At 39.8% G+C, this 20,158-nt stretch overlaps 1 protein-coding gene across 2 annotated transcripts in view; it reads right to left on the bottom strand.

Moving 5' to 3' along the window:
- Nucleotides 1-610: 610 nt before the first annotated feature.
- LOC129826065 (GDNF family receptor alpha-2-like) overlaps nt 611-20,158 on the bottom strand; it is an 89,201-nt gene continuing 69,653 nt past the window's right edge. Inside the window, exons 7-8 of one of the 2 annotated variants that reach the window (XM_055886365.1) lie at nt 18,857-19,020; nt 611-5,561 (exon numbers count right to left, since the gene is read on the bottom strand). In XM_055886365.1, the coding sequence (XP_055742340.1) occupies nt 5,421-5,561; nt 18,857-19,020 (305 nt within the window). In that variant the 3' untranslated portion in view covers nt 611-5,420. Of the gene's footprint in view, nt 5,562-6,222; nt 6,886-18,856; nt 19,021-20,158 lie in introns of those variants that run through there. The other variant, XM_055886366.1, reaches the window with a different exon arrangement.

The raw sequence follows: 20,158 nt of genomic DNA, 5'->3' as shown, positions 1-20,158 counted from the left end.
AATCTGATTGACCGATCCCTTTGGACCAGACTATGTAATGACGTGTACCATGGGCCTACGTTACACATTTGGTGTCATTTGTTCTTATGGTTCATGAGAAGAAGATTTTTTAAGAATTTTAAACTAATTTCATAATTTAAACATAAGTGCTAATATTCTATAATATGGACATTTTTGAATGCATCAACATTCTTTTCTCACTCTTTAGGATCCAAAGACCAAATTTGGAGTGAAACTGACTAAAGATTCTTTATGAATATTTTAAGCATTTGAATTACGTAGACAAAAAAAGTGAATTGTTTCCTTTTTTATATCAATACCAAACTTAACATGATTTATCATGGTAATTTCTTTAATGACCCTAAAAAGTTTCAAGTTGATAGGCCATAGTGATTAATAACTTATCCATCTCTTAACCAATCCCTTTGCTTTTCTCAAACTAAGTTTAGAGATGTACCATGTGCCTACAAACCATAAAACCTGATGCTATTTGGACTTATGGTTCATGAGAATATGTTTTTCCAAAATGTCCACCTTATGGCTCAATCAGTGAAATTTGTTAAGCGTGAAGAAAGACATACAATACGAGTCAAAAGTTTGGACACACCTACTCATTCAATGGTTTTTCTTTATTTATACTATTTTCTACATTGTAGAATAATAGTGAGGACATCAACACTATGAAATAACACATATGGAATCATGTAGTAACCAGAGAAGTGTTAAGCAAATCAAAATATATTTTATATTTGAGATTCTTCAAAGTAGCCACCCTTTGCCTTGATGACAGCTTTGCACACTCTTGGCATTCTCTCAACCAGCTTCATGACGTAGTCACCTGGAATGCATTTCAATTAACAGGTGTGCCTTGTTAAAAGTTCATTTGTGGAATTTATTTCCTTCTTACTGCATTTGAGACAGAATATAGCCCTATTTGATAAAAAACCAAGGCCATATTATGGCAAGAACAGCTCAAATAAGCAAAGAGAAACAACAGTCCAACAATATTTAAGAGATGAAGGTCAGTCAATACAGAACATTTCAAGAACTTTGAACGTTTCTTCAAGTGCAGTTGCAAAACCATCAAGCGCTATAATGAAATTGGCTCTCATGAGGACCGCCACAGGAAAGGAAGACCCAGAGATACCTCTGCTGCAGAGGATAAGTTCGTTAGAGTTACCAGCCTCAGAAATTGCAGCCCAAATATATGATTCATAGAGTTTAAGTAACAGCCACATCTCAACATCAACTGTTCAGAGGAGACTGTGTGAATTAGGCCTTCATGGTTGAATTGCTGCAAAGAAACAACTACTAAAGGACCAATAATAAGAAGAGACTTGCTTGGGCCAAGGAATATGAGCAATGGACATTAGACTGGTGGAAATCTGTCCTTTTGTCTGATGAGTCCAAATTTGAGATTTCTGTTTCCAACTGCCGTGTCTTTGTGAGACGCAGAGTAGGTGAACGGATGGTCTCTGCATGTGTGGTTCCCACCGTGAAGCACGGAGGAGGAGGTGTGATGGTGTGGGGTGGTTTGCTGGTGACACTGTCACTGATTTATTTAGAATTCAAGGCAGACTTAACCAGCATGGCTACCACAGCATTCTGCGGCGATACGCCTTCCCATCTGGTTAGTGGGACTATCATTTGTTTTTCAACAGGACAATGACTCAACACACCTCCAGGCTGTGTAAGAGCTATTTGACCAAGAAGGAGAGTGATAGAGTGCTGCATCAGATGACCTGGCATCCACAATCACCCGACCTCAACCCAATTGAGGTGGTTTGGGATGAGTTGGACCGCAGAGTGAAGGAAAAGCAGCCAACAAGTGCTCAGCATATGTGGAAACTCCATCAAGATGGTTGGAAAAGCATTCTTGGTGAAGCTGGTTGACAGAATGCCAAGAGTGTGCAAAGCTGTCATCAAGGCAAAGGGTGGCTACTTTGAGGAATCTGAAATCAAATATATATTTTGATTTGTTTAACACTTTTTTGGTTACTACATGATTCCATGTCTTCACTATTATTCTACCTTGTAGAACATAGTAAAAATAAAGAAAACCCCTTGAATTACTAGGTGTGTCCAAACTTTTGACTGGTACTGTACATTTAACGTTTCAAGTCTCTAGGTCAAACGGGGTAGCGGATATGAGAGTTTAAGTGAGACTGCTTATAACAGAGCCACCGATAGGCCAAGCGGTTTCAATCTTTTTGAGCAAGTTACTCATATGCTTTAGTTTCTTTGTGCCAAATTAGAAAAAAAAGTTTGCAATCTATTTTTTTTGTTATTTGACCATGTCAAGATATTTTTCTTTCCAACAATAACAATAGGTTTCCCCGTGAACCCCTAAATATTAGGAAGCACTGTGTTTACAGATGAGATGTCATGAGGAACCCTAGCAGTCAGCACTATAGTGGAAGCCTCCCACTGGTGACAGTGACTGTGTAATAAAGCCACAACAGCTGTTAGAGACCAAGATCCCATCACCAAATCCAATAAAAAGAGTAGAATTTCATTACAGATGTTCAGCTTTGGAAATGATGGCTCAATCAATAATCATCCCACATGTGAAAGACGGGGAGTGGGGATGACGCGGTCAAACTCACATTGGCATAGCAGAATCTATATGATTGTTTTAGAGGTTCTCCTCTTTCCAATAGAAATGTCCAGACTTTCTTCAACGGAGCAGGGAATTACATCTCAAGTGGCGTGGTTCAATAGCTCTGTCCACACCCTTGACAACACAGTTGCTTGCTTAAGAAAAGGCTCAGAGGGTTTTTGATTTTCTATTACCTTTTTTTCTTACCCAACCATGCTCATTTTACATCCAACCCTTTGCAAAAAAAAGCCAGACAGTTCTTGACTTATGAGGCAGGCAGTTAAAAATGAAATTAAAGAAAGATCAAGGGTAAAATTTTGAAAATGAAATGAAAACTTTTAATGAATGTGCATGCAGCCGAGGATCTGAATGTGTGCAATATACAGTACAGTTTCAACAGTGCCTTTGGGAAAACGTGCTTCATTTCCTCCTTTCCAATAACGTGCCTTGCATTTCCACTACAGCTAGGCTCTCCTATTCTTGCAAGGAGACTGTGGACTCCTCATTTGTATCCAAAATTGTGAGCGCAGCAATAGAATGTGCCTATTATGAAAGCTGTTATTCTACACTGTAGCACAGACTGAGATTCCAGCTAGTGAACAAATGTGTAAACATAAACATAAACGCTCCAGTTACTCTAGCTTATCCAGTGTATCATGAACTGAAACCCCCAGCTCTATGCTAGGCTACACTTTAATTTGCTAACTGAACCCTGAAGTATGATGTTCAGTGTTTCACAAAATGACCCCCTCATGGTGTATAACATATTACACCAACCAAGCCAAAGAGAAAAGAGCCACACAGGCAGGTGTGACTGAAAAAGTGGAATGATGGGAAGGGAGTGGGCGTTGTCTCTGATTGGAGGATCCCAGTCTTGTAAACCTTACTCCTCTCTCCAACATGTGCAGAGTGTTGATAAGAAACATCATTCCACTGGCTCATTAATCAAGCGCGCGCACAGTAACCCGCCGCTTTCACTTTCCCGTGCCCTTAGACCCCACCACAAAACTAACCCCCACCCGCCATTTTTATATTGAAAGGAAACAAACTGGACTCCAGAACACAGGCACACAAACACATACACACACACACACACACTCTTCTCACTCTTTCAATCACTTATACACTCATGACATCCCATCTTTGAGTACTCTCTGCCCCTCACCTTATATAAGCTGCGACATGTCATTTATTTATTGTCAGGATTTATTTGTGTGCAATCTTTGTTTTCAGTGCTGTCTTGACTTCCATTGAGAGTCATGTTGGCAGTAATATTTTTCAAAATTGCTCACTTTTGTATGAATCAATCAGCATGAATTAACTTAACTGTGTGAGAAATGCTGAAACCCCATTTTCCTCATATACCCGGACCCATTCTGTGTGAGGGGGAATATTTATCAGTTTATTTATTTACATTACTACATGTCAAAACTCTTAATTTACCTCATGCATTTGATTGGCTTATAGGAGGCCAGAGCCAGTAATGTAAGCATTCATCAGCAGTACGTCATGATGTCATCTGCAAGACTCAGCTACAACCTGACCAATCAAAAATAATATAAAATCTGGGGGAAAACTCAACACAACAGAATGTGCAGCAGCTATAAACTGTGAGTATTTCTTTGCTCTAGACATCTCTGTTGGAACAGTCCAATGGAAATAGAAGGGTTCAATCCCAGGCATTTATGTAGTCAAATGTTGATCTGGTGGCTTGTTGATCTGATGGCTTGTTGTTTCGACATGAACCCATTTGAATGATTCATTTAGTTACTACGAGTTGCGATGTCCCATGAGCAGGGTAATGTGGTACGAGCAATAGGTAAGGCCACGTGTATTTGCACTGTACAAAGAACGACTATAATACACACAGGTAATTACTTTCCAAGCAAATGTAGCTAATTCAATCTCATCCCTATATACATTCTTCTTTTTCTTTGCCAACTTTGCCTTCTAAATTTGTTCTTCATACTTAACAATACAGTGCCATCATATCGCCTTGACCATTTAAGGTAGGTCATATTGGTAAATTGAAAGAAAACAGTTTGTTTATCTTGGCTCATTGAAAGAAAACAGTTTGTTATATACACTGACAAAGTATGCACATGTGTGGGTGGATATTTATTCTCACCCACTATCAATGACAACAACATCTCAAATGAGAACCAGTTAACATTATATTTGAGTATTTTTTTTTGTCTGCTGAAAAAATATAGCACTGAAATTAAATAGCTGTACTGAACATACTGTTCACTGTTACTATACCAACACGGATACACTGAGTTAAGATTTACACTTTTGAGAAGACACAAAAGTGATAATTCTTCTGTCTGCAAGTAATGGAAACACAAAGCTTGAGGTCTGTCCATTAAAAAGCAAGTCGAGCACTGTTTCTAGACGAAAACGTCTGACAGACAGCAGTTCTCTCTCCTCTCTCTTTCTCCATTTCTCTCTCACACTCTTTCTCTCTCTCTCTCTTTCTCTTCTCTTTGTCATGGCAGGAGTGCAGAAGTCTTTGACATGATACTTTGGGTTCTTTGTCAGTGTTACTGATGGAAAGACAGTCACAGCCAATGGCCACTGAGGCTTCACCACATGGGGTTCCATGTAAAGCCATTTTCTTGATCATAGTGGTCCTCAAAAGCCAAAATGTTACATCAAATAAATAATATTTAGATTATCTCCGATTGTGTGCTCTCCGCCTCTCCTTTTTGAAATTGCATGATGCCTGGGCTTGAAAAATAAAACATCCTCAAACAAGCCCCTTGACAACACCTCTGCGTTTGGGATCAGCTTGATGGTCGGCGACAGCCCACAGGGAGTTTTATAGGGCATGGTTGGCCATGGCGGAGGTCAGGCTGAGCAGCAGCATCCAGACACTGGCACAGACACAGGGTGCCCCATCATCAGGTGGGCTCTTGGGTCTAGTCAGGCCATTGTAACCACTGCTGGGCTCCAGTATAGGCTGAGAGGAGGACAACAATGGAAAAGGTTAGGAATGACTCAGTGAGTCTGAGTGTTGCGTTTTACAGAGAAATAGTAAAACACGGATCCATAGCCACTCCACTGGAATAAATAAAATGAATACATTTGAGGCACATATGAAGTATGTTGAAAGCGACTGCTAGTGCAGTCTTTTAGGTGTACTCTCTGCTTTGAAATGTTTTGGCACAGTGCAGAGCTAGCTAAGACATTTCTTCCAATAACCTTTCGGTAGTGTCATCTTAAAAAATGTAAGCATTACTTCCAAGGAAAGCACGAATTATAGAACATGCAGAGCACATATAGGGCTATCATAAAACTACAATTAAACGCTGAGTCTCAAATAGCTCCCCGGGGGGGAATATAAAGTGCAGGAAATATTTTCTTGGACAAATATTTAACCCCTTATTTTTGTTGGCACAAAACTACCTCAATACTTCCATTCGTTTGTATGGGTTACCGTCAGATGAGTCCCGTGACACTTGTGGGGGTCATAGAGCAGAACAGAGCAAAAGCAGTGTGCATCAAGGAAATAGATCCCTGGCTCAAATAGAATCCTGTCTTTAATAAGTGCCTGGTGTTTAGTGATTTAAGCAAATAAACACCCAGGCTATTAAAGTTTTACAGCACTAATCGGCTTCCTAGACATTTGGATACATTTTATTTCTGTACAATATCAGTCAAAACATTGTACTTGTACACATATAGATATAGAACATATAGAACATTTTACCATAGACAAAAGCTGTCAATTTAAAAGGCAACTATGTTGTACAGTACATTAGGAGAAAGGGTAGAAGGGACATACAGATGAAGGATCCCACAGCAGGAAAATAATCTTGCAGCAACAGGAAATGGGAATTATTGTGTGGATTATATAAAACATTTGTAGCTTTTGATACATGGAAATTATGGACTTTAGAAGCCTTTTTACACATAATATAATACAAATGTACATTTCCTGCTACAACATGGTGATCAAATTAAGATACTACATCTACATCTCTATTGTTCTAGATATTGTGCACCCCAGAGTGGCTCTGTTATGCCTACTCTAGTTTGGCCTTATTATGTCTTTTTCCATAACATTGTAAGCATTTTGAACATTTTCAATTTGTTCTGATTCCTGTAACACCTAGCAAACAATTTGCCTCCAAGTAACTGCAGCTTTCTCAATTTGTGGAGGCACCATTTCCCCCGCAAAGCAATACAGCATATCAACAGAAACATGAAGCATTCCCTCCTCCACTCCTTTCCTCATCTCCACAGATGTAGCCTTTTGAGAGATTGCACTTCGGTCCATTTCCCTGTACAGAGAGAAAACAGAGTCAGATATGATCTTCTAATAGCAGTGTCTCCAGCACAACACATGGCCAATTTTTTGTGTAGAAAAATACATATTGAAAAAAATAGTAAATGGTAGTTATATAAGCACTGGGAGATGTTTTCTGTATGGGTTTTAGGTGAAAGGAAAGGCTGCATTGATTATGGAAGAGCTTGGTTTCCAATGTGTGATTGTACAGAGAAATGGTTAAATGACAGTTGCCAAAAAAAGCAATCGGTTGCTTGACAATGCAGCAAACACATCCGCAACTAAAAGCCAATTAATTAGCAGGTGCAGTGATGTGTGACAGCAGCCTGTTGACATTGGTCCAGATCTCTGTCTGCAGCCAATATGTATACTGGTACACACACGCACACACACACACACACATATAAACAGGTAGCCTAGCAGTTAAGAGTATTGGGCCAATAACCGAAAGGTGACAAATCTGTCGATGTGCCCTTGAGCATGGCACTTCACCCTAATTGCTCATGTAAGTCGCTTTGGATAAGAGCGTCTGCTAAATGACAAAAAAAAATAAAACACACAGAGACATGCACACACACATTCAGAAACGCACCCACACACAAAATATTGTTTGGGATTACAGGATATCATTAATTTAGTTTTGTGAAGGTAGCTTAACATGTAGATAGATGGTGAGTACTTTTTAGAAGTGATCAGAGATTCGTTGAACAGTAATGTTCAGATGCTTTTCCCAGGGCTGGTTATTGAGTAACCCAGGGTTGGTCCACAATCAATTACATTTAATTGAGCTGAGAATCAACACAGTGTACTGTAAAGTCAGTGGCCCTCAAGCAAACATTGACTTCTGAAGGGTGGGTTCATTCTCTCTTATACAATGGTGACATTAAATAACGCATGACTCTCCAAAAAGACTATGAAATGAAGGAATTATTTCCCTGATTAAAAGCTTGTTAAGATGGGCCATTTCAGGATTTTGGCAATGATGCCCTTTATCTACTTACCCAGAGTCAGATGAACTAGTGGATACCATGTTTATGTCTATGTGTCCAGTATGAAGGACGGTATAGGTAGTTCCGCGAGCCAATGCTAATTAGTGTTAGTTAGCAACTTCCTTCAAACTGCACGCAGAGACATACACGTGGTAAGCAGCTGAACTTTACTGTTTGACGAAGCTCTGATCAATTCTGAAAAGTACTCACCGTCTATCTAATGTACATGTCAAGCTACCTTCAAAAACACAATGAAGAATATTGTCAAATCCCAAACAATATCCAGGAACATAAATACTGAAAAACAATATGTTGAACTCCCATACTGGGACTGCTATAAAGACATCATAGTGAGTTTGTAATTTTCTTAGTCACTTGTAGATACCGGTAGGCAATTTTTACTTCAATGTGTGTGGTACATTTCCACAACTCTTAGTACAAAACTCAAAACAAATCATAAAAAACGACATAGTGAAAATGTACGTCTGTAAAGTAGAAACATAAAAAGTATGACATACGTACACTTGAAAGTATTGCTATGATAACGACTATTATTTTTTGTTGTATTGTATGTAAAACATCACACTGCTTTACTAAAACTGCATTGGCCAATACAGTACTGTAATACCGTAATATATGCCATTTACGTAACAGCTCTGCTTCTAGCTCCTAAGCAACTTTGCAGTATTTGTGTGTGTTATTTCTTACATTATTAGCCTAGAACATTTTTTTGTGTTATTACATACAGCCGGAAAGAACTTTTGGATATCAGAGCGGCTGTAACTCACCAGTATTACGACCAGGAATACGACATTCCCGAATTAGATCCTTTGTTCGTACCCCCAGGGCAATTGAACTTATCTCAGAGGCTGCTCCAAGATGCCGCTGGCGGAAAATAGGGATTCGGAGTTGACATCTAGTCCGACTCAGGAGGCGTGCACACCATCCACCGCTTCAGAGTATATTACTCGCAGTCTCTGGACAATAAAGTAGATGAGCTCAGAGCAAGGATCTCCTTCCAGAGAGACATCCGGGACTGTGACATACTCTGTTTCACGGAATCATGGCTCTCTCGGGATATACTGTCCCCGTCCATACAGCCAGCTGGGTTCTCAGTTCATCGCGCAGACAAGAATAAAGAACTCTCCGGGAAGAAGAAAGGTGGTGGTGTATGTTTCATGATTAAACAATCATGGTGTGATTGTGATAACATATAGAAACTCAAGTCCTTTTGTTCACCCGACCTAGAATACCTCACAATTAAATGCCTAACATATTACCTCCCAAGAGAATTCTCTTCGGTTATAGTCAAAGCCGTGTATATTCCCCCTCAAGCCCATACCACGACGGCCCTCAAGGAACTACACTGGACTTTATGCAAACTGGAAACCACATATCTTGAGGCTGCATTTATTGTAGCAGAGGATTTTAGTTCTATCAACACTTTGACTGTAGTACTCGCTTAGGAAAAACACTAGACTGCTGCTCACCTTTTTGAGATGCCTACAAGGCCCTCCCCCACCCTCCCTTCAGAAAATCAGATCACAACTCCATTGTTTTCCTCCCTTCCTATAGGCAGAAACTCAAACAGGAAGTACCCTTGCTAAGGTCTATTCAATGCTGGTCTGACCAATCGGAATAAATGCTTCAAGATTGTTTTGATCCCACTGACTGGGATATGTTCCGGGTAGCCTCTGAGAGTAACATTTACGTATACACGGACACAGTGACAGAGTACATCAGGAAGTGTATAGGGGATGTTGTTATCACGGTGATTACTAAAACTTACCCAAACCAGAAACCGTGGATAGATTGAAAGCACGAATCACCCCATTTAACACTGGGAATATGGTCAAATACAAACAGTGTAGTTATTCTATTTGTAAGGCAATCAAACAGGCAAAACATCATTACAGAGACAATGACAATTCAATGGCTCAGATATGAGACCTATGTGGCAGAGTCTACAGACAATCACGGATTACCAAGGGAATACCAGCCACGTCGCGGACACTGACGTCTTGCTCCCAGACAAGCTAAACACCTTCTTTGCCGGCTTTGAGGATAACACAGTGCCACCGACGCAGCCCGCTCCCAAGGACTGTGAGCGCTCATTCTCCGTGGCCGACGTGACTAAGACATTTAAGCGCGTTAACCCTCGCAAGGCTGCCGGCCCAGACAGCATCCCTAGCCGCGTCCTCGGAGCATGCGCAGACCAGCTGGCTGGAGATTACGGACATATTCAGTCTCTCCCTATCCTAGCCTGCTGTCCCCACTTGTTTCAAGATGTCCACCATTGTTCCTGTATCCAAGAAAGCAAAGGTAACTGAACTAAATTACTATCACCCCGTAGCACTCACTTCTGTCATCATGAAGTGCTTTGAGAGGCTAGTTGAAGATCATATAACCTCTACCTTACCCACCTCAATTTGCTTACCGCCCCAATAGGTCCACAGACGATACAATCATCTAGGTGCGTGCTCAGCCCCGTCCTGTACTCCCTGTTCATCCATGACTGCATGGCCATGCACGCCTCCAACGCAATCATCAAGAGTAGTAGGCCTGATTACCAAAAATGACAAGACAGCCTACAGGGAGGTGAGGGCCCTGGGGGAGTGGTGCCAGGAAAAAAAACGAATTAGCTGATCGAGGATTCAGGAAACAGCAGAGGTAGCACGCCCCTATCCACATCGACGGGACCACAGTGGAGAAGGTGGAAAGCTTCAAGTTCCTCGGCGTACACATCACTGACAATCTGGAATGGCCCACCCACACAGACATTGTGGTGAAGAAGGCGCAACACCTCAAGAGGCTGCAGAAATGTGGCTTGGCCCCTGTAAACTTTTACAGATGCACAAATGAGAGCATCCTGTCGGGCTGTATCACCGCCTGGCTTTGCAACTGCACCGCCCGCAACCACAGGGCTCTCAAGTGGGTGGTGCGGTATGCCCAACGCATCACCAGGGTCACGCTGCCTGCCCTCCAGGACACCTACAGCACTAAATGTCATAGGAAGGCCAAAAAGATCATCAAGGACATCAACCACTCGAGCCACGGCCTGTTCGAATTGAAGCCACAACTCTGGTGTTGCTAGTGCCATGCTCTTATGAACTGAGCCATGTACAGGATCACCACAGTACATAAGTACAATACAATACAGTAAAATACAATACACAATTACAATACAGATGGAAGATGTGAGCATACCTCCCTCCTTCAGGCCATGGATATTTTTTAAATATATTTATTTTTATTTAACCTTTATTTAACCTTTATTTAACTAGGCAAGTCAGTTAAGAACAAATTCTTATTTACAATGACGGCCTACCCGGATAAGGCATGCTATGAGGCATGCAATGATTTCGATCCAGATTTCAATCAGGCTTGGATTCGCCATGCAAAAACGTTTTCACCCAGGTGCATGAACAATGGGGATATTTACTGCGATGCTGATAAGAACCTATGGCCAAATGCTCAAGACAGGCTTGATGCAAATTAGTGCCGGCTAAACATTGTTTCTTTTATTTCTTTTGATTACATTTTGAAATATCTCTTCAATGATCACACCTTTGATCACACATGGGATAGTAATTATGGAAATGTGATGTTCAGTCAATTTTAATGAGTAGTGCATTGTGCAATGTGAAAACAGTGTAATGTACTGTAATTTACAGTACTGTAGCATACAACATTCAAAAGGCACTTTTTTTCGAGCCGAGAACGATAGTTTCAGTTGACATGTCTCATAGAAAATGTGATCTGCTGCATGGGGCAGAAATGGCATACTACACAGTGCTACGTTTTTACAGGAGCCAACTGCTTTCCAATTACTTATTTATGATGATTTGTGCTACGTATGTACTGTATAAGGATAATACAACTGTAAACATGACATATTTCTCAGCATACTCACAACCTGCCATTGTATACAACTTATTCAAAGTTATATTGACCAGGTACTATTCTTTCTAAACAGCACTTCAAAAATAACAGTTTTGAAATGTGTATCTTACAATTTTTTCTATTGGATTAAATGTCAGTTAAAATTTTAATTAACATGACTAAATGGTGAGCCTATCATTACCTGATGTTCTGGTGACTAAACAAAATGTTCTCATGGTATTTCACAGAAAATTTTGATTTTGAATCACTCAGGCGTGAAAGATGTGTGGAACCCCAAATGAATGCACAATCAAAGGTTCTGAACATAGGATAGGGGGCATTAGAAGTTTTATCAGTTTAGAGTTTTGTACCTAGAGTTTTGAAAAATCTGCCGAAGTGATTGAAAAAAATTGTAAAACACTTTTTAATCTCTATTTCCAAACAGCAGAAATGGTTGTAAAATGAGGGGCTCTGTTCTACACACGCAGCACAGAAAGGCAGTGAGCAATGACTTGGGCAATGACAGAGTTGGTATTTTTGGGTCACATTAAATCCATGGAGTCTGGTGGGAGGAGCTATAGGAGGATGGGCTCATTGTAATAGTTGGAATGGAATGAATGGAACAGTATCAAACATCAAACATATGGAAACCACGTGTTTGGCTCTGTTCCATTAATTCCATTCCATTACAAGGAGCCCATCTTCCTATAGCTCTTCCCACCAGCCTCCACTGGTTAAAGTGTCTGCACATACTGTATCTATGCAAAGGCTGCACCCATGTAGCTTCTACAAGCATTTCCCCGCACATTTGACCCAATAGTTGTGGCACAATAGATTCTTATGTGTATCTGAACGCACCGAAACACTAACAAAACTGTTGTGGCAAAAATAGAGAAGTAGATAGGCCTGACGTTAATAGACTCATTATAATAATATAACAATTTATATAACATAATAACATGTACAATTCAATATACGAAAGCTCTCCATTATTAAATGTTGGCAGCATTCTGAAAGCCTTTCCACTAAATTAATTGAAATCCTGATTGGTAAGGAAAATTGCATTTTTCATATCTTTATCCATTCAACAGTCCTCCACAGTTTCACTTCCTGAAACTTTCCACAGGGTTGAAAATACAGAAGTTGCAAACAGCAATAAGACAAAATAAAATTTCACCTAGATATCTCTTCTCTTTCAGTCTCTCCAGAACACAACTTGAGCACAGTTACTGACTGAATAAGGTATATTAGCCTGGACATTAGGACATAGCTGACATGTATTAAAGCTGCAACATGTAACGTTTTGGGTGACCTGACCAAATTCACATGGAAATGTTAGTTATAGAGCTGTCATTCTTATTGAAAGCAAGTCTAAGAAGCGGTATATCTGTTCTATGTTCTTAAGTTTAGTTTTTTTACTTTCGGATTTGTACACCAGCTCCAAACAGCTGAAAACACAATAATTTTGGGTTATGGAAAATATATTTCACAGGGGTTTAGAGGTACAATGATTCTCTACACTCACCTCGCTTGTTTTGTCACAAACTGAAATTAGGGGAACTATTTTAGCATTTTAGCAACCAGGAAATGGTGGAGGGATTTCTGCATAGTACACCTTTTAAAGGAATAATACATATTTACATGTAAACTAAATCACATAGCTCAATTGTCCTGTTAATGGTGATAATGAATACAGGGAAATTGACTTGAGAGGGAATTAAGTTTGAGCAGCACAGCCAATCCTGGCCTAATGCTCCACAGGGCTCATTTATCAAACAACACTTCAGATTACTTATCGAGTGTCAGGGGGAGCCTGTCCAGCCATCAAACACACAGCGGACTATGCCACTTCATTTAGCATAACATTTCCACTAACTGGACAACATCATGCATGTGGTCTTGAGCAGTCTTGAGATTTACGAGGCTAGAAAGCTTGTCTTTTGCCAAGAGGAGTCATATAAGCATTCTACCAATTAATCTACGATGGAAGTTTGACACATTTTAATTGCCAAGCATATATGCTGTAGAATGAGGGGCCGCCCAAAAAGTCCCCACCGGCTCCCTCTCTAATTATAAACTTCCTGCTTGAGTAATCACATGTCTTATTGTTTCCTAATTACCATTTTTACTATAAATTAAGCATTGCACTGCAGCGAGAGTGGCACAGAGCGGTGCATCAATACTGACGTACACACAGAACCTTTCGAGAAAGCAATTCAACAGCTCCCCTCCTCTACCTCCCACTGTTATTGTTATCAGTGTGGCTTATTCATTCATTCTCACCCGCACACAATTTTTAAGGTATTAATTTGCTGTCTTTATCACAATGAGGGTCGTGTAAAGCACACTATTGGAGCAGTGTGAGAGATGACTATTTAATGGATGTGAAAGCCTGAAATTGCTCAGCATTCAACATCATTATAGGAGTCTTTTCAAACATAATAATGATGCCAGAACAGTATTGTTTTCAGCCATGCATGAAACATGGAATTATAAATATCCCTATTATAGTCATGAAATGAAAACAATGACTTCTCTTGTTTAAAGCTACAATCCTTAATTGAAACAATAACAAAGTGTTCACAGAGACCTCTGTTTTAGTAAAAAGCTGAAGGATGGGCCTAGAGAAATGTAACCACTCTCAAATTCTTAAACAGAGCTACTGATTCAAGGACTGACCATCCATGATACTGAAATTGTAGTTTTAACCATGTTTTGAGGCTATATAATGTTTGTTTACATTTACTTTGTTTACAACGATTTGAGTAAAACAAGACAGTTGAACTAAGGCATTTACAAGTTAAGTCCTTTAAGAATCGATGGGTACAGCGTATTCGGAAAGTATTCAGACCCCTTACCTTTTTCCAAATGTTGTTACATTACAGCCTTATTCTAAAATTGATTAAATAAAATGTTTCCCTCATCGATCTACACGCAATAACCCAAGTTTTTATTTTTTTATTTTTAGCAAATGTATTAAAAATAAAAAACATCAATACTTTATTTACATATGTCACACCCGGATCTGTTTCACCTGTCTTGTGTCACACCCTTCCTGTCGTTTGCCTGCCCCCTGTTTTGTAAATAAACTTCTGTGATTCGAACTGTTTGCATCTTGGTCTTATCCTGAGTTGTGATAATAACAGAATTGTTCAGACCCTTTGTTATGAGACTCGAAATTGAGCTCAGATGCATCCTGTTTCCATTGATCATCCTTGAGATTTTTCTACAACTTGATTGGAGTCCACCTGTGGTAAATTCAATTGATTGGACATGATTTGGAAAGGCACACACCTGTCTATATAAGGTCCCACAGTTGACAGTGCATGTCAGAACAAAAACCAAGTCATTAGGTCGAAGGAATTGTCCGTAGAGCTCCGAGACAGGATTGTGTCAAGGCACAGATCTGGAGAAAGGCACAAAAACATTTCTGCAGTGTTGAAGGTCACCACAAACACATTTGTCTCCATCATTCTTAAATGGCAGAAGTTTGGAACCACCAAGACTTTTCCTAGACCTGGCCGCCTGGCCAAACTGAGCAATCGAGGAGGGCGTTGGTCAGGGAGGTGACGAAGAACCCGATGGTCACTCTGATAGAGCTCCAGAGTGACTCTGTGGAGATGGGAGAACCTTTCCGAAGGACAACCATCTCTGCAGCACCCAACCAATCAGACCTTTATGGTATTGTGGCCAGACGGAAGCCACTCCTCAGTAAAAGGCACATGATAGCCGGCTTGGAGTTTGCCAAAAGGCACCTAAAGGACTCTCAGACCATGAGAAACAAGATTCTCTGGTCTGATGAAACCAAGATTGAACTCCTTGGCCTGAATGTCAAGTGTCACGTCTGGAGGAAACCTGGCACCATCCCTACGGCGAAGCATGGTGGTGTCAGCGTCATGCTGTGGGGATTCAGCGGCAGGGACTGGGAGACTAGTCAGTATCGATGGAAAGACGAACGGAGCAAAGTACAGGGAGATCCTTGATTAAAACCTGAGCCTTGACTTGAACCCGATCGAACATCTCTGGAGAGACCTGGAAATAGCTGTGCAGCTATGCTCTCCATCCAACCTGACAGAGCTTGAAAGGATCTGCAGAGAAGAATGGGAGAAACTCCCCAAATGCAGGTGTGCCAAGCTTGTAGTGCCATACTCAAGAAGAGTCAAGGCTGTAATCGCTGCCAAAGGTGCTTTAACAAAGAAATGAACACATGGTCTGAATACTTATGGAAATGTGTTATTTCAGTTTCTTTTCATAAATTTGCAAAAATAAATGTTTTGCTTTGTCATTATGTATTGTGTGTAGATTGATGAGGAAAAAACACAATTCAATACATTTTAGAATAAGGCTGTAATGTAACAAAATGGGGTTAAAGTGAAGGGTCTGAATACTTTCTGAAGTATTATGTTTCAAATTTAGTCAGAAAGTTGTTTACATTGCAAGTTAAAGCGTACTGTTAGCTAGCTAGCTCACACCGACAGTGTCACAAGCAAAGCATCCCAACACACACCTCCTCCATCACACCTCCTCCTCCATGCTTCATGGTGGGAACCACACATGCGGAGATCATCCGTTTACCTACTCTGTCTCTAACAAAGAAATTCCATTATTTGTTATTTTTATCTCTTATTTTTGGGGGTATTTTCTTAACTGCATTGTTGGTTAAGGGCTTGTTAGTAAATATTTCAATGTGAGGTCTACACCTGTTGTGTTCGGCGCATGTGACAAATACAATTTGATTTGATTTGACAAAGACACGCTGGTTGGAACCAAACATGTCAAAATTTCCACCAGTCTAATGTCCATTGCTCATGTTTCTTGGCCCAAGCAAGTCTCTTCTTCTTATTGGTGTCCTTTAGTAGTGGTTTCTTTGCAGAAATTCGACCATGAAGGCCTGATTTATGCAGTCTCCTCTGAACAGCTGATGTTGAGATGGGTCTGTTACTTGCACTCTGTGAAGCATTTATTTGGGTTGCAATCTGAGGTGCAGTTAGCTCTAATTTCTGCAATTTCTGAGGCTGGTAATTCTAATGCACATCCTCTGCAACAGAGGTAACTCTGGGTCTTCCTTTCCTGTGGCGGTCCTCATGAGAGCCAGTTTCATTCTTAGTGCCTCATGGTTGTTGCGACTGCACTTGAAGAAATGTTTAAAATTCTTGACATTTTCCTGATTGACTGACCTTCATGTCTTAAAGTAATGATGGACTGTCATTTCTCTTTGCTTATTTGAGCTGTTCTTGCCATAATATGGACTTGGTATTTTACCAAATAGGGCTATCTTCTATCACCCCTACCTTGTCACAACACAACTGATTGGCTCAAATGCATTAGGAAGGAAAGAAATTCCACAAATTAGCTTTTAACAATACAGACCTATTAATTGAAATGCATTCCAGGTGACTACCTCATGAAGCTGGTTGAGAGAACGCCACGTCAAAGGGTGGCTACTTTGAATTATCTAAAATCAAAAATATTTTTTGATTTGTTTAACACTTTTTTGGATACTACATGATTCCATATTTGTTATTTCATAGTCTTGATGTCTTCACTATTATTCTAAAATGTAGGAAATAGTCAAAATAAAGGAAAACGCTTGAATGACAAGGTGTATCCAAACTTTTGACTGGTACCTTAGGTCAAAAGCATCTTCATACTTTTTGTGTTGAAAATATGCATATTTGGATTTATATACTCAACATAAATCTTTTTTGGGGTGTGAATACAAAACAGATAAACAAACATGTTTTCCCACTGTACAGCAACAGTTTTTTTCTACCTATCCCAGAAAATAAACCTGGGGTTATTAGCATTGCAGACAGGGTTGGGGAGTAACGGATTACATGTAATTCGTCACATGTAAGGGATTGCAAAAAAACAGTAACTGTAATCCGTTACTTTACCAGCAAAAATATTGTAATCAGATTACAGATACTTTTGAAAACTAGATGATTACTTAAACGATAACTTTAAAAATCAGAAAGGAGGTTTGCGAAAAAAATCTTTGAGACTTTTCTCAACGACTATACGGATATCACTTATTATTGATATCTACATAGAGCATTGATGTGAGTCACACTGCTGCTCTCTCAATTAGCTATTTGCGCCTTATGGATTGTGGTTGTTGTGGATGGCTGTTCACAAATCTAAATGTGTATTTGAACCCAATAATGGTTGAATTCAAGAAGTTTAAGCTGCCAATCAATCATTATTTTTGAAACCAGTGGACAGCCAGTGAAAAATGCGCTCTTGCAACAGCTGCATAGTGCGGAAAAACTACGCAGTTTTTAAAATAAAAATCTAATTCATGCTGATAAAAAAATTATCTTTAGGCCTAATGCTCAAACTCGCACACTTTTGATGGGGCAATCTGTAGTTGCTACATCCATTTTTTTATTTATAAATTATATATATTAATGTAAAGATATAATTTATCGTATTATTATATCTAGTAGAAAGTGATTGGTTAGAAGAAGCCTACATAACCAACCCATGAAGTAAATCCATATATGGCCAGCTATGTAAACTTTAACATTGATTTATCATGCAATAGATGTCGTTCAATTGGTAACATACATTTTTGTCTTCTTCAAAGTTCTCTTAAGGGGAAACTAATCTAAAAGTAACTGAACGTAATCATATTACTTTACTGAGTTTGAGTAATCCAAAAGTTATGTTACTGATTACAATTTTGGACAGGTAACTAGTAACTAACGGATTACATTTAGAAAGTAACCTACCCAAACCTTATTACAGAACATTCACATAGAAATGGTGTAGAACTGACATAATTCTGTTTCATGTAGAATAGTGATTCTTGTCAGCTATGCATCATCTGCAAAATTCAAAATGTTTCAAAAATGTTAACCAGTTTTAATTAAATATAGTTATCGGTGATTAATGGGTCATGTTCATTTGTCACCTAAAGGACTAACATGTACTGAAACAGGGAGGGACCTTCTGGTCTTGTCCAATAAAAAAACATTCATTTGTTTACAGTTACAAAGTGCTTTAAAACGTTTTCCATTCTGTGCCCTAATGAACACAACCCTGGTTATTTGAACTTGGCACCTGGTGCTAGCTGGTGATATGCTTACATACCTTCCCGTGGGCTTCATCTTCAGGCTGGACGTCATTGGGGTTGTATGGCTCTGAGGTGCTGACTGAGGTCTCTAATCCAGGCTTCATGGAAGGGGTTGGTGGGACAGACTCAGCTTTGTGGAAGAGACTTTCTGTTCCATAACCGAATGCTTGAATGGAATTTCCTGTGGGGGCAAATGATAAAGTCATTTGTCTAGACTGTCTTCCCACTGTTGGGGCAGCTGACAGTCAGCCCTAAGTCAACTTTTTGGTCCTCTGCCCAATTGTAGGGTGTGGGTGTTGATCTTCCTTTTACTTCACTACCATTTGCACTGTTCAGTTTGAGACTGCTAAACTTAGTCAGCTGCCTGCATGTTTTATTGAACTTTACCTACTACACCCTTCAATGATCATATGATTATCACCTTATCATTTTGGACAACAAAAATGTGCTATAATATACCTCTTTATCTTAGAGAGTAGAGAAAATATCAGCCGCATACAGGATGTTCATCCACAGACACCATGGCCAAAGCCTTTGACTCATAACAACACTCACTCAAACCTTTTATGTTGCAAAAAGGGTTTTGGTCAATTTACGACAACAACATGGCCAAATAGCCCTGTAATGTCTGCACTCGAGTTGATGAGCCCTATTTGTTTGCCAGTAAGTATCCAGCAACATCTCACTGTGAGATGGAATCTTTTAAAAGCAAATAAATGAGCCTGTGAAGTGAACACAAAATACTCTGCAGGGGGAGGGTGAAAAATACATCTCCAGTCAGCTTTGCTGATGGGTGGGGGTAAACCAGGACAAAGTACCTTTTCACTCTGCTTGTCCATTTGAACAGAACACATGTTTCTTTCTGTTCAGGCAGAAAGAAGGCAAACCGTGTAATTGCTTGGCAACCACCTCCATTATAAGGTCACCATGCAGAGATGACTTTGAGTAGATTTATGTGACTGATCAGATTCAGAACATTCTCAAACAAAGGTAAATATTTCCCCCTTTTGGAGACAACAGAGAGCAGTGACACATGCAAAGAGAGCTTGCATGCACCGCGAGCACACCCAGCCCCACACACATGCACGCGTACTGTACACACGCATAGCATAGTAAAGGCATAATGGACTTCAGATTTCTTATGTAAAGACATTCCATGGGGTGCTTGGATATCTCAGCCTTGGGTTGGTAACAAATCTAGGACGAATGACAAAACTATGAAGAACATAATTCTTGTGATTTCAAAAAGTATTGTAAATTATCTTAATATGCTGGCCAAGTTAAGACGAGTCTTGTTTTTATTATGACACGAGTCCTGT

The sequence above is a fragment of the Salvelinus fontinalis genome, chromosome 28, assembly GCF_029448725.1.
Source record: "Salvelinus fontinalis isolate EN_2023a chromosome 28, ASM2944872v1, whole genome shotgun sequence".
Classification (NCBI taxonomy): domain Eukaryota; kingdom Metazoa; phylum Chordata; class Actinopteri; order Salmoniformes; family Salmonidae; genus Salvelinus; species Salvelinus fontinalis.
The sequence above is the reverse complement of the archived record's forward strand: the minus strand, read 5'-3'. Positions and strand labels throughout refer to the sequence as shown.